General features: G+C 40.4%; 1 protein-coding gene across 3 annotated transcripts in view; it reads right to left on the bottom strand.

Annotated features, from left to right (window-relative positions):
* Positions 1–26,904, bottom strand: part of SESN1 (sestrin 1) — a 78,697-nt gene that overhangs the window by 13,016 nt on the left and 38,777 nt on the right. The window contains exon 1 of one of the 3 annotated variants that reach the window (XM_041414934.1): positions 3,711–3,764. The exons of 1 other annotated variant lie outside the window; for it this stretch is intronic. In XM_041414934.1, coding sequence (XP_041270868.1) covers positions 3,711–3,740 — 30 coding nt within the window. In that variant the 5' untranslated portion in view covers positions 3,741–3,764. Of the gene's footprint in view, positions 1–1,861; positions 1,932–3,710; positions 3,765–26,904 lie in introns of those variants that run through there. One more of the 3 variants, XM_041414935.1, reaches the window with a different exon arrangement.

The following is a 26,904-nucleotide window of genomic DNA, read 5'->3' as shown; positions in this document are numbered from 1 at the left end:
CAACCTCGAAAAACACAGGAAAAGCCTGCTCTTCCCCCTTATCTAATGTAACTTGTGTTTCTGTACAGCCACTATTATGATTTCCATGGGAACTATGCTCACCAGCTACCCATCATTTCTCAATCTACACATCCCTCACCATTGCCATATCAGCCCAACATCACATCTCATGCAAGATTTAGATAATGCAAGATTCCTGTGAGGTAGGACAAGTACATTATCTCCAATCTAGGAGAAAAAAAATCCCTCAGAAATGGAAATGCTACACATCTTAGAGAAGCTGCTACAGGAGACTGGTGGCTTGAGCTGAGATCTCTGAAGTCACAGGCTAATGCCCAAACTATCAGACTGTGGGTCTGTTCAGAGACTTCTCAGCCAGGAAATGCTTTATGCAAACTTACACCCAGAAACAGCACTGCAGAGCTGAGACAGAAAAGTTAATGAGACAACTCTGCAAGCTTAATTATATACTTCCCAGTCACTACTTACTCTCACCAGTCTGGCTCAATTAGCACATCCAACTCCACAAGGACAACTAGACCAAAATGTCTGTACTGCCTGCACATACCTGCTCAGAGAAGACCACTCTAAAACCTCAAACATGTGAATTCACACAATGTAGAGCTTTTCTGTATCTTACAGCTGTTCATCCAGCCCAATTTTGAGGTTAACTTTTTTAAGCTTTCTGACAGGAACCTCATTCCTGTCAAATTTATGTAAAATCCTGAGATAAAAAATTGAACTGCAATAGTGTAAAAGAGGTTTGTAAACACTAACAGTACAACACACATTACCTCTGCTAGTAAGAGAACATCATCTGCTTTTGTTGTGAATCTCTTAAAAAAAAAGTCACAGTCTAAGCAGACACACAGTATCAGAAATTTCACCTAGAAACACTGAAAACAGAACTAAGCTACAAGCCAGGTCACAGAGCCTCTGGAACAGGAACAGCTAGCTAACCTAAGCTACAGTTCTTCCTCCATTGTATGCCTAAAATGCTTTTCCAGATCCTTGTTGGTCCCTCACTGCTGGCTCCTTGCAGCTAGAGCTCTGTCCCTTATCACAAAACCTCTCCCAAAATTCCATGGTAGTTTTGTCCAGTGAATCTGGGGACTGCTACCAAACTGCTAATTTTCAGTCATTCAGGACTGATGAGCTATGATCCACAATGCTCACTCAGACTGCTTCCCTGGTGTTAGCACAGTGAGTCATTTTGCTCCCCTCAAGTGCAGTCAGTACCACTATCAAGTCTACCAGATTTGTATCTACCTGAAAGACTTATTTACGTACTTAGGCCTTCTCACCCGAAATGGCAAAGGGAACATTTTATCATAGACAAGCCACAGGCAAAGTAAAATTATAATTATCTATTTACTTCACTAAACTACATTTGAATGAACATCTTTATCTAAATCATCTATGTCATGATTAAGCACTAAGTCCTGCTAGATTCAAACAAAACTATATGAAAATCACACCCCATAATACAATATAAAACAATCTAATGTAATGAACCAGAGAAGGGAAATGAGATTTAGGTGAATTTTTTGGAGGTAACATTTTTTCTAGATAACCAGTCATCATTTTACATAATCTAAGTGCTTTCCTACCCAAGCTTAAGGTTAAGAAAGGCACAATGAACTGTGAATTAAAAACTCTTCAACACAATCTCCCGGTAGAATTAACTCCTCCAGCACGCCTGTGTTGAAAATTCAACTTAGCATAATATGATGAACATTTGAAGCATGGACATTAAAAATACCCATTTAGGGTATTTATAAGCTTAGAGGATGAAATGCTCCTAAGCATATAAGTGTCCAAGAAGGTTGTGCAGCATTTCCAAGGGAGACTTGGCACTTACCAGTCTAAGAGGCTTCATGCTGCTCCTGCTGCTGCGCTCACTGTGAACTGTCTGGTTCCTACTTCCCCTTTAAAGGCCACCGACAGCAAAACCTCACTGCTGGTGACACTGAGGCTACAAGTAGAGTTTCCTTGTTTAGGACCTTAACAACAAGGACGGGCACAACTGGCCCCACAGGACAAGCTGTCCCCAAGCTGATACATACTCAGCTTAAAAACTATATTTTCAGTTCTGCTACTGTAGTTTCCATACTGGTCAGAAAACTTTTAGGAAAGAGGGAATTAAGAACAAGGAGTGGTGATTAAATATATTTCTTTTTCTACATCTTTTCTAAATGTGGGGCTATGCAGAGCTGGCTATTTTTCCTATTTTATTTGTTTATCTAATCCTGAAGTAGCTGCAATTATTGTGGCTTTCCCAAACAAATCTTGATTCACATTAAACTGCAAAAAAAAATTATCCTAGAAATGCTCATGTACTTTAAATTTTTGCACTCGTTCAGTTTGCTGGGTATTTCAGACTGTCATTCAGCTGAAGCAACAGACATGTCTCCACTTGTAAGGATTTAAAGAACTGGGAACAAGTACTCCCCCTCTGTTACAAAGCACTTTGTTACACAGACCTACCACTCTTCACTGGAATTAGAGCATGGCAAATGCTGAACTGTTCCTCTTTCATATAGAGTATGTTATTCTTACATGAATTTAAAGACGTAAATTACTTTAATTTCATTATAATTTCTCTGTATGTCGCAAAGTCCTTTGAAATGCCCGATTTTAAAAACATCCCCATCTAGTTTATGTGACTGGATTCAAGACAGAAATCAAGGCAAGGGAAAGTGTGTCCAAGATCACACACCTTGTTCACAATGGCAGGAATGAAAGCAGAGCCCAGACTCCTCTGTCTCCATCTCTAGCACCTCTTCTCTGGTCATTTTCTAGGTACAAGCAGGTTCAGCTACAGCAGTCTCAAGGTGCCTGCCTATGTGCTACCTGCTCTTACTCAGCATTAACAGCTCTTCCTGAAGCGGTTTTGTGACACAACTGCCTAGAGTCCACAACCCAATTTACTTCTGATATGAGCTCACTGAAACTGAGGCTAACTTTCAATGATTAGTGCCTTGCTTTTTTAATATGGCACTTCTGTAATGAAAGAGAAAGCGTTAAAGGGCGAAGGATTTCGAATGAATACAAAACAGGCTCTGCCGCAACCTACTGAGGATTTAAATCCTTCTGAGGATTTAAAATTTTCCTTTAAAAGAAGAATCTTAATGTGGTGACACTAAGAAATTTACAAGAGAGATCCAAATCAGCAGGTTTGTTCCTGCCCAAAATAATGCTCTTGGACTTGCATTTGTTTATAATTACAGCCCGCTCTTCTCCTGAGAAACAAAAGACCAGCCTTACTGTTTCAAAAGGATAATCCAAATCTATGCAAGAACGACGTACAAGCCGGGCAATTCCGAGGCAAAAACCACCTGGACGAGCCCGAGAACTCTGCAGAGGTACCCGGTTACCACCACACCAGCGGAACACAGCCCTCCTGGGAGCAGGGGCGCCGCGGAGCACAGCGACAGCATCTGCACTGTCACTGCAGGCAGCAGCTCTTGTCCCGCGGCTGAGCAGGACCTGCGAACCCCCGAACGACACCCTCCGAGCGAGGAGCCCGCGGGGAAACGCCGCCGCTGCCTCCTCAGCCCCGCGGATGATCAGCAGGGGGCTGCCCGAGCCCCCGTCCCCAATTCCAGCAGGGATTTCTCGGGGGGATGCACCCGAGGAGAGAGACCCCCGCCCCTGGGGCCTCAGCGCCGCGGGGACAGCGGCGGGGCACCCCGGCCACCCGCGCGTACCTGCTGCTGCCGGCCCGGCCTCGCCACCATCCGGCCGGCGCTGCGGGNNNNCAGGGGCGGAGCGGCGGCCGGGCACTGCCCCGCCGGGGACCGGCGCTCGCTGCGACCCCGCGGCCGCTCCCTGTGCCCGGGAGTGGCACCAAATGCCCCGGGCGGGGGCACAAGAGGCGGCAGCCCCCGTCCAGTGCACCCCGGCCCGGCAGGACAGCCTGGAGCCCCCGACCCCTCGGCTCCGTTCCGCTCTCCTCCCCGGCCCCGAGACGCTCCTTGGACGATGCTTTCTGCCTCCCTCTCCTGTTCCTTATGCAAGAGTTTCTACCTTCTCTTTAAGCAACAGAATAATTACGGCTTTTAAACCGAGAAATCGCAGGAGGTTCACATTTTGCAGATATTTGTGTGACTAAGTGCGCTGCTGCTGCAGAAATCTGGCCTCCTGCCTATTCCCAAGATCATAACAGTCCTGGGCAAACATATGTTTTGCAATCGTATCAGCAAAACACTCGGCCTTTGTTTGCAGCAGGCTGTGCTGCGCCTGCCGACCCCCCAGGACTGCAAACTCTGCCAGATGCCTCGCATCTCCCACCTCTTTTGGTCTGGGATTTTATATCATCAGTTATTTCAAGAGAAACAAGTCCCTGAGAAACAAGGCCCATGTGATTTTTACTTTTTTTTTCTTTCACAACATTATAAGATCTATAAAGCTACATTCTGTTAGATAGTTTTACTTCAAATAATTTGAATTAAAATAAAATATTGTAGATCCCAAGAGGAGATCTTCTATTGCAGTTTTCATGGGAGAAGGGCCAGGACAGCTCTGAACCTCTAAACATACTCACCTGGGGGAGGAAGGCTTCTGCCTACAATTCAGGCTGTGCGGTTTTCAGCTGTACCAAGTTATCTTAAAAACCAAGCAGGGAAATTCCACGGCACTGAACTTTACACTTCTGTTAAATGTAAAACTGAACACTGCAAAATTGCACACAAGCTGTTCCTGTTATCAAACCTAGCAGCTAAATGCAGAAAACACTGAGGACAGTGCTGGCAGGGGAACATGGCAACATGACGCAAGGCAGCACTTCTGCACATCTCTAATTCTGGAGCCTTAAAGGCTTGCTTTCCTCTCCAGTTTTCAAATACCACCACACCTCTGGGTCATGCAATTAACGTTGGAGAACGAAGGGATACTCTACTGCTGAAGGCTTAGTAGCAGTTATAAGGTTAAATTACCTAGAGATGCCCACGTACCACAGCTCCATCCTTATTTGGGGCCTTGGCTTGAAGCTGCTGAGTTTCTCCAGAAGAAACTGAGTGTCCTTAACTACTTGCACTTTATAAAATGCTCAACAGAAGCATGGAGCAATACTGGCAGAGAAGATGACATTTTATGAGCTAATAAAATAAACTAATGAAGAACAGTGTTTAATTCCCACTGCTTGCTTCCTTACTTCAGGCCAGGGTGCAACAAAAAGGCGGCATGGGCTCCTCTTCCAACACAGGCAGAGAACTGACTTGCACTCACAAAAACTATTGAAAGGGAGAGAAATTACCTGAAAGCTGAAATACAAGATGCCTCCCTGGATGACAGACAAATGGTCATCCCCTTCAATGAATTGGTTAATACCCTTGGAAGAAGGGGTGCGGGAGGAGGGGCAGAACTCCCTCACTTGCAAAGTGGTTTTGTCCCACTGTGGTCATTTGTACTGCCTGGGTATTTGTGAGGAAGCCTGTTTATATTAACAGTTGTTCCCTATACAAAGAACCTTGGCAGATACAGATTCTTTTCTGGCATCGTCCAAGGGAAATTCTCTCTCTTTAAACAACCAACTCAACAACAGAAGGTAGGAAATTGTATCGGGCTCTCCGCTTTCTCTGTTAGGAGAGATGGAGACAGTGACAGCTTGTCAGAAAAACTGTGTACAAAGGGGAAAAGGAAGTTGCACAGCCACAGCAAACAAGTAATAATGGACTTAAAAGCTCTCCCATATGGCCAGAGTACACAAGCCCTGCTCAGGCCCCAGGTATGCCTCTGCCTTAGCAGAATCCCATCACCCAGTTTGCTGCAAGGTCTTTCTCCACCCCAGTCCTCATACAAGTGTTTCCAAAGTGCAACTCCTCCAGACCGAAGAGCCCCCACAAACCTGAGCCCCCTGCTCATCTAGAAATCAGACTGAAATTATTTGTATTTGTGAGCTAGTATGACCAATTACATGAGCAATTTCATAACAGAATATGGCACAGAGCTCACTTGGGCACTGGTGAGTGCAAACCACAGTGCAGCTGGGGAACAGGGGGACAGATCCATGGTTTGGTTTGCATAACTGGAGCGTTCCCCTGGGGAAACACAACAGTATGTTTGACCATGTATCAGTGCAAGTAAACAGAGATCTAGTGAAATGCTCCTACGGGAAAACACAACAGATGTTTAACATGAAAATATCGATAGATACCGGGTTCCTTTCACCCAGAAAGAGTGCATGAGATATAGTCAAAGCAAACACCACCTACAGCATGGAAGCACACTCCTTCATAGCAAGCATATCCATAGAGGTTGGCATTTAACATCTGTGCACTCTAAGTTATCAGAAATGCAATTTTTCCTTATTGCTACATTTAAAGAAAAGCCCTGGGGAAGCTCAAATGAGACCAACCAGCTACAGTGTGAAAAGCCTAATCCTGCAAAACAAAAATGTCTGCACTTTACTGCTTTAAGTTGAAACTGTTCTGTTTCAGCCCAATAGGGCAACTTTTTGAGTCAAGTTCAGCACAAACATATGACTCCAAAGAACTGGCAAACCTAGATCTTAAATTCTTTCCACAGAAAAGCCATCCAGGCAGGAGCATTTGAAATGCCAGTTATTGCAATGCCCTGGACATCAAATTAGTATCTTGGAGGATGATCAGATGATTCTTTCCCTGGAACATTTACAACTAAAACCAGGTAATTCTTTGAGGCTATGAGCTGATTTGTATTAGTTTAAGCTCCACCTAATATGGTGCCTTAATGAAGTCACCAGGTGTTTCAGCAATGACTAACAGCCCCACACTGGCCACTATGAACATTTCCCTGTGGATTCCTCTCATTCTTTGCTGTCCACAGCCACTACCCTTTTCATAACAAATTTCACATGTGTCTGTTAATCTCTTCTATCCCTTGATTATACACTTGTTATTTCTCAAACAGCAAAAATCTTTATCATGATAACAATACGGCACAGGAATCAAACCATTCATTACAGTGATGAAAGAATTTAAATTAAATAGAAGAATGTACCATTGTAGCATGCAAGTAAAAAAAAAAATTTAAAAAAAAAAAAAACCAAAACATGGCCAGTATTTGAAAGCATTCATCTTTATTTAACCTTAATTTGATAGTCTGATTTTTAAAAACTCATTCTATTATTAGAATAGGTACACACAGTTCTAGGGAGGAGAATAAACTGTATTCTTTGTACAATCTAAATTCTTGCTGTATGTGTCAAAAAGGATCAACCCTTTAGGAATGTCACTACACCTGATACTTTTATAATAATAACAAAAACAAGTTGTTTATTAGAATGGAGAGCTGATAATGGGCCACATCAGGAGATAAATTTAGACCAATAGACAGAAGCTTTCCTTTTGCAGTCTTTAGGACTAAGGGTTGGCTAAGACCAAACATTTTACCCTATTCATATATTAGATTTATTGTCTTTTCTTCAGACCTTATCTGTCCTTGAAATGCTGGTTTTCTATTTCTAGACTCTGCTTAAATGCTGCTTTCTTAATGGCCACATCTTCAGCATTAATGGGCAAACAACTTGCAAGTGATCATGCTGGTTTGTGAGCAATTATAAATCAGGTCATTCATTCCTAGCCCACTGTATTTCCCACCAAAGACACCATCTTTTCTCTCAGAGCTGCAATAGGCTGTGAGACTCCTTTGTTTCACCTGAGCAGTTACCACAATTGACTGACTTGAACTCACCAAGCTGCAAGAACTTCAGTGGTTTTATTTGTTTCCTGAACTATTTGGTTCATCACTTAGGACTCTTACTGCTCCCAAAGAGTCCTTCTTCTGGTAATTTCTACCTTTAAGATATCTACAGCTCACTCCCACCTCTACACCACAAGTTGTTTTGTTTTTAATGTCAGCACGGCTTATCCAAATTTAACATTCTGTTCTGCAGCTATTAGGTAGCAGAAGTACAAAGTTTAATTTAGGGAGCTAGAAGAAGTTTGGATCTTGAGATTATTCATGCTTTGGCAAGGACACAAAAACAGAAGTATGGCTTCTAAGACTACTGTAAATAGGTAGATTAAAGATGCATATCTAAAGCTTAGAAGATTGAAAGAGTGTTTTACCAGATTATCCTTCCCCTTTTTTATGAGGGTACACAGCTCTTCCTAGGCTGATAGGGAGCAGCTGACCTATCAAAGTTGTTTGTCTGGCTGTGGGTTCTGCCACTGCTGTTCTGAGGTGGCCCCAGACACACACACCACAGAAGAATATTCAGGTTAACAATTCCTCCCAGATCCAACTCTCCCAAAATCAAAGTCTGTGTCAGCTAGTTTCAAAGCTGACCTGGGTATCTCAGAGGTAACTTCTGAACCTTTGATGGTTAGAGGGTGTATAGGGAGGGGATTGGCTGTCCAGCTGCAGATTGTCACCACTCCCTGGGGAATGGAACATCCGTGGGCTGCCAGTCACTCTGCAGTCTCTCAGTACTAAATAAGCATTAAGGTTAAACAAAACTAGTTTAACCTTAATAAGAGAGTGTATTTGGAGTTCAGACAAGAAAAATAAAACTTAGCTCACAGCTGTCTAGAACTGGTTTGGCCTAAATATGTCACCTCTCTTTCCTTTAGTAGCAAACTGCTGGGTCACACCAATGCCAAACATATTTCACAGCTCCTTGAAGCTGGGATACATTCTACCATCTTATACTGATGTCCCTTCTCTCCAAGATGAATACTGAAAAGGGATGAATATGATGTGCCCACTGAGTGAAAATTCACCCTTAGGAACCTCCTGCAACTCCTACTGCTCATGACTGATTGAGTGAGACAATGCAGTACCTTACTTGCTGTGCTGCCTGGAATGTTGTCTGACCCTGCCTCACCACTATCACGTGAAGATGCTCTTGGAAGGCCTGTCCTGCAGGGATGGAAGTGTTCCTATCACTCACTGAGCAATCAACTGCCAACAAACCCTTTATACAATGCAAACATATGTCTTCAAAGCAAGGGAAGGCAAGCTGAATCATCTCTGATGAAAATGACAGAACCAAAAACAAACACATCATTCTGTGTTTGTTTTTGGTTTTGTTTTATTTTTTTAACTGCATTTAACCAGTTACTAGAAATTAACTAGAAACAGTCTTTATATGAAAATATAAGAAAAAGACAGTGAAATACATCTCATTTCAGACAGAAATAAGACACAACAGTAAGCACATGGGAAGAAGGAAAAGGCCTTTAGGAGTACTGGAGTGTTACACTTGGCTTACTGGAATTGGCTGAGACCATGACAGCAAGTGACCCAGAGCTGCAATGCTGTGGGGCTACAGCAAGTGTGCAGGAAATGCTGTGCAAGCGTCCTGTAAAGAAGTTGCATCTAAAACCTGCTCTCATATTCTGAAACACACAGACATGCAACCCAGAAGTGTATCTTACCAGAAGCTTTTTGCCATCTTTATTCCTAGGGGTTCGAGTGTGTTTCTAGAAAATTGCTTCATACTGTGACCCAAGGCTCATGCCTGCTTTGATTCTGCAGATACAACATACAAAAACCTTACTTTTGCAGAGCTTCACTAAGAAACAAACTAGAAGTTTATAAAATGCTTTGTCAAGTAGTCAAGTCAACACTTAATGTCATATATATTCACACTGCATTCAAAAACTAAGATATTTTTGTGTGTTTTCTTTGTGTGTGTGTTTTGGTTTTTGTTTCCTTTTTTTTTTTTTTTAAATAAATTCAATGTTTTCACCACAAAACCACAAGCAACAAGAATGGAATATGACAAAATGTCATGCCATTTAGTGTACCTCAAGACTCAGCTATTTATCTGTAGCTTAATTTTACAATGAGATAAATGAAGTGAAATAGTACTAAACTAATAATGTCAGTTACTGCTGGAGATTCAGGAACCCTTCTATCAGTAACTGCACTTTGGGGAACTGTTTTATGGCTTCTTACACTTGTCACTTTCAGGCATATGCTCAGAGTGCCTAAGAGCAGCATCCAGGAAGAAAAAAAGAAAAATCAGTTCATTTATTTTCAGTTTTCACAGTCTAGCTGTGTCCCACATAATGTCAATTATTTTTTTGAGTCCGGGAATTCTGGAAAAAACATCACAGTTTTTTATTAGGGAAAAAAAAATCCATAATAAAATAAAATAACCATAAAGCTATATTGTCTGTAATGACCTATGTTGTCAGGAGGGTTGCAAGTTCCTGTACTGAATCTCTCTCCTTATTTACCTAATATATGGAGCCAAGTACAATATACTATCATATAGGATTTATCAACTCCTTTAGAACAGTATCTTGGCAAAAAGTTAAGTACAAAAGTAAACAGCATCATCATAGAAGAGCAACCCACATCACTGATTTAATGATAGCCATTAAGAAGACAGATCATCCTCTAGGTACTATTCAAGAACTGATTGTTATAAGTTAAGGAGATAACAGCAGATCTGTCATTTTCTTATCAGATCTGTGTCTTTTTGCTTTTGTACTCAGAGACAAACCCATTAAGACCTCTGCATGAGGAGAATCATAAAAATACCAGATTAATAATGCATTTCTTGTCATTTTTGGCAATTTTATTGGTGTTTTGTTTAAATTCAGACACGCTGTGATCTTCAGTATTCCCATTTTCAGAAGACATGGCTAAGATTTTTGAAACTAATAATTTTTTGGCCTTTGCTTTCTAAATCAGAAGAACTGACAAAAGCACTGCTTTCGTGCTGCTACAAACCCTAAAAGATCTGGCCTGTCTCCTACTCAGGAATTGATACCGTTTCCTACAGCGGGTCTTACTATGTTGCCACTTGCAGCAACATGTCATTTCTTCCTCTTACGGCGAGTTAAGAGGTCACTGACCCTCGCTGGGGTGCACAGCAGGGAGCAGAAGGCTCCCAGCCCATCAGGAGCAACCCCTGCCCTGCGAGCAGCGCCGGCCAACACCCGCTCTGATGAGCCCCAGCAAACTGCAGTGCCTCTGCCAACACGCGCCTCAAGGACATGGTACACGTGCCTCTGTTTAACACCACACAACTTCTGCATCCTTCCAAATCCTGCGTAACTTCAGAGCTTGGAGAGCTTCCTCAAGGCCCCTGGGACAAACTGGCCTGGCACCAAGCTCCTGTGGGACTATCATCCTCCTACTGCCACCGCCACCTTGGCGGTTTTCCACTGGCCACAAAGGCTTTGGGTCCCCGCAGGACAACCGTAAAGTCACAGGAGGTTTGTGCAACTGAGCTGCTCAGGATTTGAATAAACCCACATACTCTTCTGGACTTTGTAACATTGCTGTCTGCAATACTGTCATCTAAACGATGCAACTGTTAATACCTTCCCCCATCTACCCTCTCAAAAGCATAATTTGTAAGGCAACTAACTCAAAACAGGCTTGAAACCAATTCTAGCACTTTATGTTCAAATACTGTTACCTTTTTTTTTTTTTTAAGTTAACCAAGTACTGGAACTTAGCCTTAAATCCAATTTGTTACAATCATAACTTTAAATCAACCACTTGCTGTTGTGAGGGATGAAAGGCCACCTACCACTGCCTACCTGCCTACTTTCTATACAGCATTTTAAACCCATGATTCTGAAACTTTGATTCTGTCATAAGTCTTGGGAAAGGCCAGCACTGACAGTGTAGCCCCTCAGATTCACACATACTGAAACCACACACAAAATAAATACAGTGGATATGCTGTAGGAGACACAATGCTCTCAGATTTCCTTATCAGAATAAGGATCTTGTAATCCAGTATCTTGTAATCAAGCTACCATTGAAGCCTGAATAGTAGCAATTTTCAAATGTAAAGTAAGTAAAAAAAGTAAGTAGGTAAAAATGCACACATTCTGTATTAAACATACACAATTTTACTAGGATTAAAAGAGGAGCTGATAAATCTGCATATGAAGCTATAACCATTTAAACACCTTCTCATTTTGTCAGTGAAGCTACAAATCCATACCTGACCCTCTACTCCTCACCAGCATGACATCTGCCCTCTGGACACTCAGCAGGGATTCCAAACCAGCAAAACAGAGCAGAAAACTCAGGCAGAACTGGATCATATTTTCACTACTGATGAATGATCACTGATGCCTGTAAACTAAAATGTTAGCAAAAAACTCTGGTTCATTTGCTAACTTGCCTATATTACTAATAACAGCAGAGATAGTGACTTTTCTTTATTAGGGTGTGCTTGTCATCTTCCTGAGATGTCCTTCTCTTGACAGAGACTACCACAAAAATAATTCATTCCATTATTTTTGTAAATGTAAATTTCATTCCAGTAACAAATTATAACTTAATGTGAAATGTGACTTGAAATAAAATCATCTGTCCCATCACATTCCTCTGAAGCTGGTAGGGTGAGACTAAACCAAATTTGGATTGTAGCAAACAAGGCCAGAGGCCAACTCTTTAGAGCTGCAGCAAATAAGGAATTACTTGGCAAAGCATAGGTCTGGAGATGTCAAAGGTCACTGCACAATGGCTAAAACATACAAGACTGAGACAAGTTCCAGAGAAATCACTTTGGTGAGCCTAGATCAGGGGTTTACAGAGAAACCAGAGTCAGGATTGGCATTAGGATTTGAACCACCATTGACTGGCAGGGCAGAATTCAGGCTTTGGGCTAAGGAATGAGAGAGAACTCCTTAGCATCATCTCTCTAGATTTAAACTTAAGCCTAGTGGGAGTAATTTTGCTGTTTGCACGTCCACAGCCAGAAGCTGAAGTGTAAAACTTGTACTAACCAGAAAGGGAGGTTCAAATGTGGCAAATGAGAGGGCTCCCTGAGTCCCCTCTTGTAACAAGAGGCTGATTCTTTCCTCTGAAAGAATAAATAAGTAAAACCCTGTGAACCTGAGTTAACACTACAGTATCATCTATATTCTTTCTTCTAAATGCAAGGACTACATTTTCTACAATTAATTCTTTCTCAGGGCTATAGAACAATAATGCAGCATTAGACACACAGGCAGGCACTTTCTTAATAGCTGTCCTGCTCTAATTATTTTGTTGAAATACAATCAAGACATTGCTGGAAGGGAATGCTTTAAACTAGAGTCACTTGAGACTTCAGGTTGTTTCTGGCAATACATTGTCCTGGCTGAGGGAAATGGTCTTGTACAACAACCAAAATTAATCATCTGACCACGCCTAAGCTGACCTGAACAGGAAAGAAAGATAACCCCCATATAAGCTTGTACAGCAAATATGTTAGGAGTGAAGGACTTTGCCCAGTTTCACATGATACAGCAACTGGACAAATTCTCCTAACGGCTCTGAACCTCAAACACAGGCTGCTCTGAAAGCAGAGGAAAGGAGAAATTAGCTACAGGCAAGCTGGTTTGCAGGGAGAAACTCCATAAAAGAAATGACAGGATAGAGTTAGAATGTTTCTGCATGGCAATGTGGGCACAGCCCAGGTGGGCAGCATAGATGATGTTAAATCAACAAATTTTGAAAAAACATGAAACATAACTGCAGTGCATCCAGAACCATTTTAGTTCACTGGGTACTGCCAGTGACCTCCCAAGTATAGTTTGTGTGACAGGTCTGAACCTGCTCCAAAAACATCGGACACCTGTGTGTATGCATACAGCCATCATTTTACAGACTGTAACCAGCCACCAGAAGCCCCAAATGACCAAATTCCTTTTTTCCCTTGTCTATGCCATCTTCCAGGAGGGGAGGGGATGGCAGGGGTGGAAGGGACAGGAATGTGTGTGGGTAATGGCAGCTCTGTTTATGAAGTCCTAAAAACAGACTAGCTCTCTGCATGGGTACTCACTGATGAAAAAAACCAACCCACAACTGCCTGCTTTGCCTCATAACAAGACAGATGTTCACATAAAACAAAACACACATTTAGATTTTTGGCTCAGCATACTTGTCTCTGAATTGTTGCTCTGCATATCAACAAGTGATCCTTTGTTTTGAAAAAGCCTTACCAGCCACAAGTTTCCCAAGACAGGGACATCCTCAGGCACTGACAGGCCTGCCCGGTAATATGTAACCAGCACGTATGGGATAGATGGCACAAATCCAGGTCTGAGTATAGAGGAATCACAAGAATACTGGCCAAGAGAGAGTTTAAGTTAAAAAGCTAACTGGGTACAAGAATGACAGAAAAGTACTGGACTCAGTTATCCTACAACCCTGCTATGCTGCTTTGCATGCCAGCTTGTTGACATTTATGTGGCTATTAAAAAATGAGAGAACAACCACAAACAAGTCACTATGCCGAACTTTTTTTCTAAAAGTACAATGTTAAGGAACATTGGACACAGAGGTATGCAAGCCAGTCTTAAAGCAATCAGCCTCACATTGAGAGTTACTGGCTAACAATCCTCAGTCAACAGTAGCTAAAAACATTCAATCCCAAGCACCTAGAGCATGGGAAAGACTGCAGTCTATTTAAAAGTCAGGAATATCAAAAAGCTGCAGCAGAAACAGAAGCCTGGACTTGGCAAGTAAATGCCTTTTCCACTCCTTTTTAGACAAACTTCCTTGATGGAAGTTGTCCATTTTAAAGGAATTGAATTTTGCATCTGCGTAGCCTATTGATTTCTTAACTAAGTATGGTTAAAACCTTTTTATAAAATATAAGAATATAGTAGCTGTTTTTTTCATGAAGTTTGTTGACAGACTAGAGCAACAGCACTTACATTATAGTTTTCAGACAGTAAATAAAGCCTCTAAAAGCAAATTTATTTCATGTTTTCTCTGTTAACTAGCAAAGTATCAACGAAATGTTATTGGCATTTATCCTGCTATTTTGGTCACAATCAGATTTGAAGGGATACAGCTGCACCCATTTTTCCCATGTGTTTTATAACAGTGTCTCCCTAAATGTTTTCTTCCTCTCACCGTCTAAAACTTCCACCAACTGTTGGAGAAGCTCCCCAGCTGCATTTGACTCCAGTATGAACTTCCTCATCAGACTGTCTACAACCTTTAGCCCATGTTCCCAGTAGCCTCAGGGGGCAAAGGGAGTGGGCAGTTGCTCAGAAAGCTCGTAACTAACAGAACATTGTGAAAGGAACATGAAGGGAACTAGAGTCAACAAATTTGATTTGAAGATTTTAAGCAAAGTGCCTGAAGAGGCAGCACATATTTTCAGTCTGGTAACAACCCCAACCATTACATAAGTGTATTTGTACATCACCCTGGAAAGCCTACGGTTCCTGTGGTAGAAGGGTGCTTGACCTCCACGGTTTGCTGCTTACAAACAACAGTTTACATCAAGCAAAGTGTCCCATCTTAGATGCCCTTGAACCAATTTGAAAACTTATTAAAGCAGCATTGCAATTATGTGAAAAGCAAGTGGAGAAAGACCCAGAAAAAAAAAAGCTTCAAAGGTTTTCAATTAACTTCCAAGTGGCATTTCCAAGAATCGGCACGTCTGTTCCATACTGTGAAATAGCTTTCCAACTGTTTCCTTTGCCCAGTATTTTTCCAAACTGACTAGAACAGCCAAGCACAGCTCGGCAACTCAGAAGAGTGCACAGTGAAAGACATTTCAGAAGAACCCTGGGTTCATGACCCATTTTATGTAATGGAAATATGCTTAAATATGATTCTAATGTAGATATAAGAACTCTTCACATTGAGATGATATCGACCTATGTGTGGCTCTCTTACGTGCCAGCAAGGCTTGTACATCACGTTCTTCCCTGATAGGAGGCCCCTTCAACAAAATGAGGCTCAAAATTTAGAACACAAAAGCTAGTTTTCTGCTGCTTTATTGTTTTCAGTTTCTCCTGACCCAACTGGTTCCCAAACTAGTTCAGCTTTTCAATGACATGAGAACTAGAAGGAGCTAGAGCAGTGTACTAAGGTTTAAGGACAACGCCTCAAAACCAAAGCAGCCCCCAGTTCTCCTCTAAACTTCCACCTGCAAAGACTTTCTTTCACATTATGGAAGAGACTCATCTCTGCTATAGGTTGGTGCTATTAAACAAAAAATCTAGCTCTGCAAGAGCTCATTATTACTTTGATGATGTCTCTGTATCAAAGCCACCTAAAGACTGAAAATATCTGGTCTGCCCCAGGAAAAACAAAGTCCAGGAAAATTTATCTAAATTTGAGCTTGTTATGAAGCTGAAACTTGCACAAGTTCAATAAATACAGGCTTTGTCTCAGCTAACTGTGGTGGTATTACATACAACTTACTTCTGCCTTGGAAGAACCAGGAAAGCAGAGGTTGAAAACTCTCCATGTGCACATGTAAAAGTAGAAGAAAACAGACTGCACTCCTCCCTGGTGCCTGACAGCTGGATCCACTGATGATTAAGGACAGGGGAGAGAGCAAAGCCAGAAAAGGCAGTTTGTGGACATGGAGGATGGCAAACCAGAGGCTTAGGCAGAGAGAGCAAGAATGAGCATGCAGAATCAAGGACTCCTAGGGAAAGGCATCCCTGTACTTGTTGGGCTTAGGGACAGCCAGCCCCTTCTTAGTATGGGGACTCACCCAGGACAGGAGCCTTGTAAATTGCTGTGTAGTCTGTCAGGAACTAGTGGAAACCATCTCTCTCAGACTAAAATCAGCTTTTAGGGGGTGAGATTTGGTGTGATTCAACTTCATTGAAGTTTCAAACAGTGGAAGTTTAAGATTAAGGGATTTCATGGAAAAACATGGGTTTACCTGAGTCTGTGACCAAAATGCAACTAAATGCTTCCCAATGGTCTGAGCTTTGCTGTATAATCTGTTCAAATGGATTCAATCTGTAGAATTGAACTTGCAAGTTTTATTATTAAGCACAGCTGCTAGCAAACAGAAACACACAAATCTGATGTGAAAATAAAGTGGTAGCCTATCTATTCCTTCCACTGTGGCTACTGTATTTGTTCTCTCTCTTTGGACAAACACTCACCCAAACTTGGGACAATTCCAGCTGGTTACATCAGCAGTTTACACAGCAGTAGTTACAGACAAAAACTAGCCTTCATATTACTCTATGGAGTTTATTACGATTTCCTTCTAAAATCTGCAGCATTAGCAACAACCTTGTATGTTATTAAATCTATAGCATCTGAAAAAGAAAATCGAAATGCTTTTATTTTTCATCTTCAGAACAAATAAATCAGAGTTCAACAGAGCATCCAATTATCACAGAGATTTTCAGAGACATCAAATTATCATCGACTTTGCAATTAACACTACAGGCCAGTGACAAATGATGCAGGAGTACCTCTTAACACAATTTAACAAAACCAGTCAAGTCCCAAAGCAAAGAGGGATTCAAAGCCTTTCAGATGACAGGAAATAGTGGCCAGCTGGCAAGAGATTTAATGAATACAACAGCATTCAGCAGCAACTTGAAAACTGTCTGCTTTGGTAAGGCTGAGTTATTAAAGAAATCTCCATTTATAAACAGTGTTGATGGGATTTGAACAGCCTGTGTAAAAAGGATTAAAAGTCAATTGAAAAGTCCGTACAGATAAGAAAGCAAAAAGAAACGGTGCCCTTGAATTCTGTACACAGTGATTAACCTTATCTCTGTCTCCTGGCACTCAGCAGGGGTAAAACAGGCTGCCTTATGCTGGTGAGGTGGGCTTTGCATTAGGGTTATTTAATTCCTGTACAGTGCTTTGAGCTCTACTGTCCCTTCACTCTCCCGCTCTCCGTTTTTCCAAACTGTACACTAAAAATCATCTTTTGCCATTCCACCAGTTACATTTAGCAGATACCAAAGAGACACAAATTGCAAGAGTCTTTCCAGGCATGCTATAATGATTAGGTTTTTCCTTCCTTTATGTAATTGACAGTATTGCTGTTCTCTGTTAAGACTTTTATAACTGTACACTTTCAATATAAACCAGTGTAAATATTGACAATGGAGATTGGCAAGTGGGGATTTCTGGAAGAAGGAGGAGGGAGATGAGAACTTGTTTTTAAGGGGTTTTTTTCCTCTTGCCTTCAGAACATCCTGTAATATTCTGCTTTACCCAAGACTTACTATGGCTCTTAATTTATGTATCACTTCTTAGAATAAGACAACAGAAAGGAACACAAAACTAGCTCTTTTCAGTCCTTAATCCCTCCCCTATCCTTTCTCATCTCATCCCATCCAAAACCCAGCCTATTCTGGTAACATAAGTTGCCTATTTCTGATGTGCCTCTTGTAAAATGGCCAAAGCCAAAGAGCATTTAAGGTGAAAATGTACAACGCCACGTCTTGTCTTGGTTTCCCTTCCCTGTAACATAGCCTAACATTTGATTTGCTTGCTTTGGTCTTGTCCAGGATACAATAAGAGCTTTATGAAAAAGCTCTGTAAGAATCTGGGCCATTGATTTGAACAAGGGCTATTTAGCCATGACACAGCACCAAAGAGAGCTGCTCCACACGCCGGCTCTGGAAGCAGCAGTGCCCTTGCAGCGCGGGGCTCTTTACAGGAGTGCAGTGCTTGGCAGCACAGCTGGGCAGCTTCTGGGACCCAGGTTATCTCCTGGCACAGTTCTGCACCTCATTGTGCCAGCCTGTCAGAGCTAGTTCAGGTGTGTCCAATGCTGTACCACAAACATGATGTAAACATATTCCAATTACTTATCTGTGACATTTATCAGCCTATGTTTTTTTCCAAGGCATTGCAGAAACCATTACATAAACATAACCAGAATATTACTTGCAGAAGGGGAAAGCTATTCCACTGGGAAGTAATATTTAAGAAACAAACAAACAAGCCACAAATACTTATGTGTACATTGCCTCCACGCAAATCTGGGGTGGAAATGAAGAACATCAATATACAACTGTCCTAGGGAGATTCAATGAACTTATATTCAATCAGCTGTGTTTGTATAAACCTGTATAAAAATCCAGTAGGAAATAAATTTTTTCATTCAATAAGTATGCTTTTATATCCTTCAGAGTAACAAGTGTATTGTCACTCAAAACACATTTGTGACTATTCATTTTGCAGCAATTTTTTCATGGTCCAGTCCTTATTCTGGATGACATACCCAGGTAGTCCTCACTGAGGATATAGAAGTAAACTTAGCAAAACCAATCCCTCCTAAAAGCTCATCACCTTTTAATGTAGCTCCTACTGAAAAAAGGAGGGTTTCTTGGTACTTTCTTCTGTTTGGGCTGCAAAGTCAGCATAGGTAAGACAGCCAGGTCTCCCTATTTGCTAGGGTTTCTACCATCTTAATATGACACTAAAAAGGATTGGATTGCCATTCTGTGAGGGCCGTGAAAGATGAGGTGAACCTTAAAAACTGAAAAACCACCTTGCATCTGAAAGTAGCCAGGCAGCTGCCTCATTGAAACATCAAGAGTATCAGTCACAGTTCCCCTGCCTCAATGCACGTACCTAAGAGAATTATGATCTAAAAACGAGCAGTTTGGCTCCTTCTGTAACCTCATGATGTTATTTGGGCATTTATGAATAGCCAGATCTCCGTGTAGATGAGCTGCTAATAACATGGCACGTACCAATCACACTGCAAAGCAAGTGATCTCACCTAGGCAGCTTGTGTAAACACAGCTCAGCTACAGAAATATGACAAGCTTCTGAGCATGCTTAAGGTTATTCCATGAAGAGTATTTATTATGTTGCCTGGAAACACATAAATAGGGCTTTTGGGGATTCCCCTCCAATTTTTCATGAAGAAAATTTAGACCAAGAATTCCTTCAAAGAAGGGGGGTTTCCTATGGTGGTAATTTAGCATACCATATTCTGAAGATTAACTTTTCTAAACAGCATTTCCAAATCCAGCAATCTTCCTTCCTGAACATCTATTTCCATTAGGAAGTATTCTGCTGTTATAGCCAAGAACTGATGGCACTTCCAGTGGCCTATTTGAACAAATGCACACTGCTAGAATTAAGACTTCTCCCCATGAATGCATTTTGGAAAAGTACTTTTAAAGCACCCTGGACACGACAGTGAAACTGAATTTAAATTCTGAAAGATAAAAAAAGTCCAAACCCTTTGAAAGAAGCTATAAATATCTGTTATCTTCTTCCTTCAATCAATAGATATTACTTACTTGTTGGCAGACTGGTAGGAAAATAAAGTCTTTGGTTATTCACAAGGTCTACCATTAAAAACAAAGAATGGGTAGATTCAACTGTCTCATGGTCTCATGGAGAAACAGCTAAACACCAGTTCTGTCCAGATTAGAGGAGGGTAAATCCTATTTACCACCATTTAATCTCCCCTATACTACATTTTCCATTATTAACACTTAAAAAACCAGAATTCTATTTCATATGGAACAGTGTTAAAGAACAGAAATTCCATCAAAGTAAATATGAAGGTCACTCCATATGAAATTTCTGGTTTGCAAAATATTTACCAAAGAATCCTGTAAGAAGATAAAGTTTGTTTTTATATAATGTATTTCATTATATCAACTAAAGCAGTTGGAAAACTACAGGGGGCAAGCTCTACTTCAGATCAGGCTTAGAAGCTTATCTACTTTTATCAATTGTATGAGCTCATCTAAGAAAAGCAAGCACCTCTCCTCACAAGTCTGATTTGCTGTTATAACAGCTACAACACTATTTTTATTCAAAAAGAAAGACCAAGTTTAGAATGTTTGCTAAATGTTTTTAGTTGGTTTTTCCCTCCCCACCAAAGCAGCAAATAATTATTTCCTTAAAGGCTCCACTGCTACAAATACCAGATCAGGACAAGAAACAGTGGTCAAACAATTTATTTTAGAGATATATACTCTGCATTAAGTGGGATTTCAAAGAAAAATGGTATGATAAGAAGGTTTAGCCAACAGCTTTGGCTAAAGAGCCCAAGGTTTTTTGATGCAACTTGGTAAAATGGACAGGTATTTATTTTCAATATATAGTTATTGAACTCTGCCTGGCTTATCTGATGGGTGCAAAAACTGATGGACAAATGACAGAAAATTATGACATATTCTTCATTGTTTTAATCTTCATAACCACCAAGAGAAAAACACCATGAAATTTGAAAATTTGTACAGCACACCATGCAGAATATTTCAGGAACAGTCAAAGGAAATTACAAAAGTATCCCAGCTGTACAAAAAGGACCGATGGGACCCCTAAAAACCTACTTGAGACCAACCTCCCATTTCAGCAGAATCAACTGCAGCTTTGTCATCCTGACAGATGTTTGACTAACCTGACAGAAGTGCCATGAGTCCTTAAGGAGTGCTTAAGTAACCTTATTAAGAACTATATTTTACCTGGTACCATTATCTGAATGAATCTGTGAACATAGAATGATTCTTCAGTTATAAAAAAAAAATTATCTCTTCTATTACTGCTGAATAATTTAACACACCACCAGTTCTCAAAGAACATATTGCTAAGAAAAACTTTTATTATGTTCCTGCAGTGTGACTCAGCTGCTCGATTGTCTTTTCATCCAGATATAAAGCAAAACAAATTCAAATCTAGAAGCAAAGAGCATCAAACATAATGCACGACAGAATGGAAATGACAACAGGTATTTCAACTTAAGTGTAGCTCAAAGCATTGTTGTTCTTTGTTGTTCTCAATTATTTTATGGCTTCAGTGGATTTGTGACTGAGAAATAGAGGGACAAGGATAAAAACCAGGGTGATTTAAAGTTTCTAAGGAACAATTGTTTTGTGATAAACTTCTCAGAACAGGGGAATGAAGCTCCTAGGAAGAGCAGCAGTACACAATCTTACTGCACCTTAGAACAATGCTTTGCAGAGGACGGGGGATTGAGAGGTCTATTCCTACTCTATCATAAAGCTGGTTGCAGTACACCATTAGCAAAGGGTGGTTCAAAAGGCTTAGATCCCATCCCTATTCAACCCTACTTTTGCACCAGCTCTTGCTGACTTTTGAGAATTTCTTGTCCTTCTCCAGCAGCCCCACTATTAGTTACTCTGTCAGGGAGAGATTACTTCTTCAGAGACAGATAAGTAATGACCTTGGACAGCAAGTTTGTTACTTCATCTTTGCCTCAGAAGATGGGGACAAAATGTTCTATTTGTTCTGTGCAACCCTTGTTACTGCAGAAAACAAGTAGTGGCTGATGTACTGCTGTCTCCTTCAGACTGAACAAGCCAAGCGATCTCAGCTCCCCATAAGGCTTCCTCTCCAGACCCTTCACCATCCTCATGGCCCTCCTCTGGATGCTCTCTAACAGCTTCTTGCTATTATATATAATGCATCTTTCTTGCATTGTGGTGCCCAAAACTGCACACAGGACTCAAGGTGAGGTCACACCAGCACAGAGTAAAGTGGGAAAATCCCCTCCCTTGCTTGGCTGGCCCAGGGAGAAGTTCCTCTCTGTGCTTCCTTAGCAGTGGCTTCATATGGAACTTTCCACCTGCGCTCTCCTCTATTGTTTCTTTCAGTGGTAATTTACTGCAATTATATCCCCATTCCCTGCTCACACGAACTCTGCCAACAGAAAGCAATCCTGCCCTACATCCTGGAAGGCCCATATATTTTTTTGCTCACACAACAGATGTCATCACATCAAAGAACAGTGATGATTATCAGCAAGCCTCTCAAGGCACACACAAAGGCAAACAAAAACACACAGCTGTTTAAGAAGTCTTGTTGAGGACCCTCGGTATACTTACAAATATTCAAAAAAAAGCAGGGCCAGTGAGCCTCCATGCAAGACTTCTCCCAAATGCATGACGGTCAGATTTTAAAAAATGAGTCACAGGTGATAAAAAGAAGGAATGCATGGAAACTCTTTTCAAGTTTTCAAGGTAGAGGTGAAGCAGAAGAATGGAAGTCCAAGACCCAGCCAGTGTACGATGTAGGTAATGGCTGGATAACAGTAAGTTTTTGCAGTTTTACTTAGTCAATGTGAAAGGATATTTCTAACGCTACTAACAAAGGAAATTCAGGGTAGAATGGAAAAGGGCTCAAGGACATTTCAAATGTATGTGACTAGAAAAATCAATCCTACAGGAAAAAAGGGAGGAAACAATGCTGAGTGCAGCTCTGGAAGACAGTGGTATAGCTGACAGGAGCACCTTTCCCTCCACTGGAGCCTTGGGCTACCCTAATTTGTGAACATTTGCACGTGTGTATAGAATGGCACAGTAAAGACAGGGAAAGAAAATGGCTGGAATACCATAGGTCTCTCTTAACACCCCATGTCCCTTTTATTTTATCCTACATTTAACCTAGGACTCCCTGTCTCCTTTCAAGAACTCCTTACAGAAAAACATTTTGTCTGTAGTCATGCACACAAGCCATATTTCCACCTTTGTTTGTCAATCAGTGCTAGCTTTTCTTCTATGTTAAACTGGCTCTTATTCACTATTGAGGCAATGATCAGGCACTTCAGTCTGTATGGAATAATTTCCTATGAAAAGTCTTAGACACTTTTTCCTACTTTAAAAAAACTTACAATCTCATTGGAGAACAGCAAAAAGAAAACATCATGCTAGAGCAGTTACCACAGTGGAAACACAGTCAATGATTACGATGTCTGGCAACTGTCACAACATAATAACAATAAATTAATACCTGGGGAAAAAGACTAAATCTCACTGTTTATTGAATTATAATACGAATTAGTATAGCAATCCATAAAGGAAAAAGAGGCTACATATGTGATCAAATTCAATGTGAAAGCCCTCTCTACAAATATCTAATACCTATTATTTATTATTGTAATCTTTAAATAATTGATCTTATGTACTCAAGCGCTGTACTTTCTGAAACTGAAAGCTTACTTTACCATCAAGAGAGGCAATTCTTTTTCTACAGTTGACATTTCAAAAGAGTTCTCTTCTGCTTAAAAATGTAGTTGGGCTCCATCTGCATTATTTGCTTGCCCTTGCACTGTATCTGAATGATTCCATAGGAAATATACTTAAGTCCACAAACAAAGCTTTTTTAAAACCAGTTTTCTACGGTTGTATAGCTGAGCTTGCAAATCCATCCAGGTTCAAAAGTCTAAAGTGCACCTCTACAGACCATCAGTGCAAGAAGGTGTCTGAACACAAGCCAGCTTCGGTGCAGAAACCATATACTTCTGACACTGTTTTCACCATTTCAGAGCTAATAAACTCTGCCTCTTAAAATGAAAAACAGGTCTAATACTTCCTGGAAGACATTCAACCATAATGAAGGTCAAGTTATATCCCAGATGCATACCTGTAATTTCACTCTGTTCACGTCATTAACAACCATACAAAACTAGAAATGGTATCAGATTTCAGGCAGCTAAAATGGCTTTGCTGATGCTGCTCAATCCTGGACAATTCATTCTTACTCTGCTGGGGAGTTCAATAACCTAACAGATTCAAAAGCAGTGAGCATTCCTGCAGATATGCTCAGCAGATAACTGTACTGTAAGAGGAGACAAGATCTGTTGAGAAGGCAGTCTCTCCATGGCCTTAGCTATATGCAGTATTTGCAGGTAAACTGCTACTGATTATTTAACATGGGTTTGGTTAAACTGCCACAAGCTATGCCTGTACCTTTTTAAACACCGTTTACAAATGGCTTAAACAAGAAAGAGATAAAACCAAATGAAAAAGAAGCTTTTATAACACAGTGTACATTTATCTACATCAAGACTCAAACCAGCTTAAACTTTAATGATGGTTATATATGGAAGAGCATTTGCAAAACAGACTACTGACAAAACTATGCAAACACTGCTCTTGCAGTACTGTCAAGTCAGCTTGGGAACAGCTACTGCTGTGGTTTCCTTGTGAAAGTGTAAGCACCTTAGGATCTGATAAGAGACACTGTAGGAGTCTATTATAATAAACACAGGATTTCAGTTCCAATTCTTCATCCTCATAAATTCACTAGGCTAACAAAAGCCCCATATGATATAGGTGCAAGTAATTCTGGGCTTTAAACATGAAAACTACAGGTATGAAGCTTAAGTAGTTGCATTTGATGTTGTCTATCATTACTAGCTGAGCCAAGCAAGCCTTCAAACTCTGTTCCTTTTCAGCTTCAGAAAAGAAATTTATGAAAAGCTTAGCTTCCAAACTAGAAAATTTAAATATGCATAACCCAAATATCTGTATGTTGTTTACTTGTAATTCAATATTACATACAGTTCTGTGTAACTGGACTCCAAAAATTCTGCTGGATTACTGATGTCAATTTATTGTTGAAATGCTAATTTCAAACAATGAGTATAAATGAGTTTCTTTTCTGCCCTGTCCCAAGAATCACCCACTCAGCCATTACCTGGACACCTAAAAAGTCTATATATTGAAGAAAGAGCCTCCTTTATTTCTCAAATATGGTAGTACACCTTCTAAACCAGAACTTTTACCTGAACTGTACTAGTATGGTTTCAGAGAGAAGTGTAATCAAAGCATGAAGGGGAAATGGCTCTCTATGCTTCAGGTATCTTCAGGTACAATGAGGAAGTTATAGAACTGACAAATCGTAAACCTCAAAAACAAAGAAATCTGCTTCTTGTATAGTCTGTATGATAAGAGCTCAAACCAGTAAATTTTGGTATACTCTGTAATTAATCTTTGGACATACCTCCTATGATAAATACTTAATAAAAACATTTTAATGCATGTAACTTTTTCAAAACATCAGTTGGAGACGATCAATTCAAAACCACCAATGGAGACATTGCTCAATGAGTCTAGCACAAAAGTTTAAATAGATCTGCAACAGTCTTTAAAGGAGCCAAGAAAGCCTGTGTGATGTGCTACTCTTTCCCCTTCAAAAAAATGCGAGAGGTAAAGGAAGTTTTATTTGACAAGCTTAGAAATTTAGGTTTGTTTACTTGAGACTCTAGAGAACTAGCACAGCTACACTGCAATTTTCAGCAAGTTCAGCTCTGGCCATAAATTACAGTGGATACAGCCTAGCAGGCATGACTCATTCCTTTTGCAACTGTGCTTTAACATCTAAAAGGCCCTGCTCATCAGCCTGTTTCCAGGAATATCATATTTTTTGCACACTTGCCTAATGATCACAAGTAGAATTCCAGGCTTTTGTTTTGCTCAGGTCCCACTCCTCCAAGACCTGATGTGCCCAGCTGTGTCAAAGGCATGTGAGTACAAGTGTCCCCAGTTTACGTGTCAGCCTTGTTGACAAGCACTTTCCTCGAGACTCTTTGGTCCTCTGCTCCAGTGCCACAGGACTTCACTACTAGACAATAATACTCATCTGGGCAAGCAAAAGGAGAAAATTACAATAAAGACTGGCTATAAAAGGATTTAATTCTGGATGAGAAGGAGATTTACAGAAAATGAGTGAGGAAGGAACCACTGGTAGGCTTCTCTCATCTTTTGTTAAGAAAAGATACGTTCTTTTTTACTTACTAAATAGAAACACATTGCAAAGATCAGAGGGAAAATACAGAGTGATCTCTCAAAAACTTAAATATATTTACCATTTTATTGATAGTTTAAATTAACAGGATGCAATCATTCCTTTATAATGAAAATTTTATACTCACTTTGAACATTCCTCTTCTCATTTTCAAGTTAATCAGACAAAAATTGTCAAAATCTATTACCAAGAAAAGCTGATTTTCAAAACCTGAAATTTCAAGATTCACCTTCTTAAATGTGCCTGCATGAACAAAAAAATCTAAATCATTAATTATCTTGAAAGATTTCTGTAATTCATCTGATTGTAAAATTGCTTCAGTAAACAATTCAAAGCTACTTGATAAATATAGGGACTACAACACTATTTAAATGACAAGACTTTCTTCCATAAAAGTATCTAAAAGGCTGTATTTCAGAAATCTGTTTTTTAAGTTTTTGTGTTAACCATAATGAAATCTGTGAGCATGTGTGAACATAACATGTATTTTTTAAACAAAAAGATTTTCCTGACAAGGAAACCGGACCTGGCTGCAAAAGCCATGGCTGACTTCCTGCTCTTTCATTGGACCTAAATAATATTTCAAGGCAAATTAAAAAAGGGTGGACATTTCTGCTTGTCCAGGAAAACTCCATCTAACAACCAGTTAAAGAGTTCAACTATGAAAGTAATCTGATAATATCTTAGAAATACTTGTCTGGATCT

Source organism: Onychostruthus taczanowskii, unplaced genomic scaffold, assembly GCF_017590055.1.
Source record: "Onychostruthus taczanowskii isolate IOZ18803 unplaced genomic scaffold, ASM1759005v1 scaffold48, whole genome shotgun sequence".
Classification (NCBI taxonomy): domain Eukaryota; kingdom Metazoa; phylum Chordata; class Aves; order Passeriformes; family Passeridae; genus Onychostruthus; species Onychostruthus taczanowskii.
This window is presented reverse-complemented; position numbering and strand designations above follow the sequence as displayed.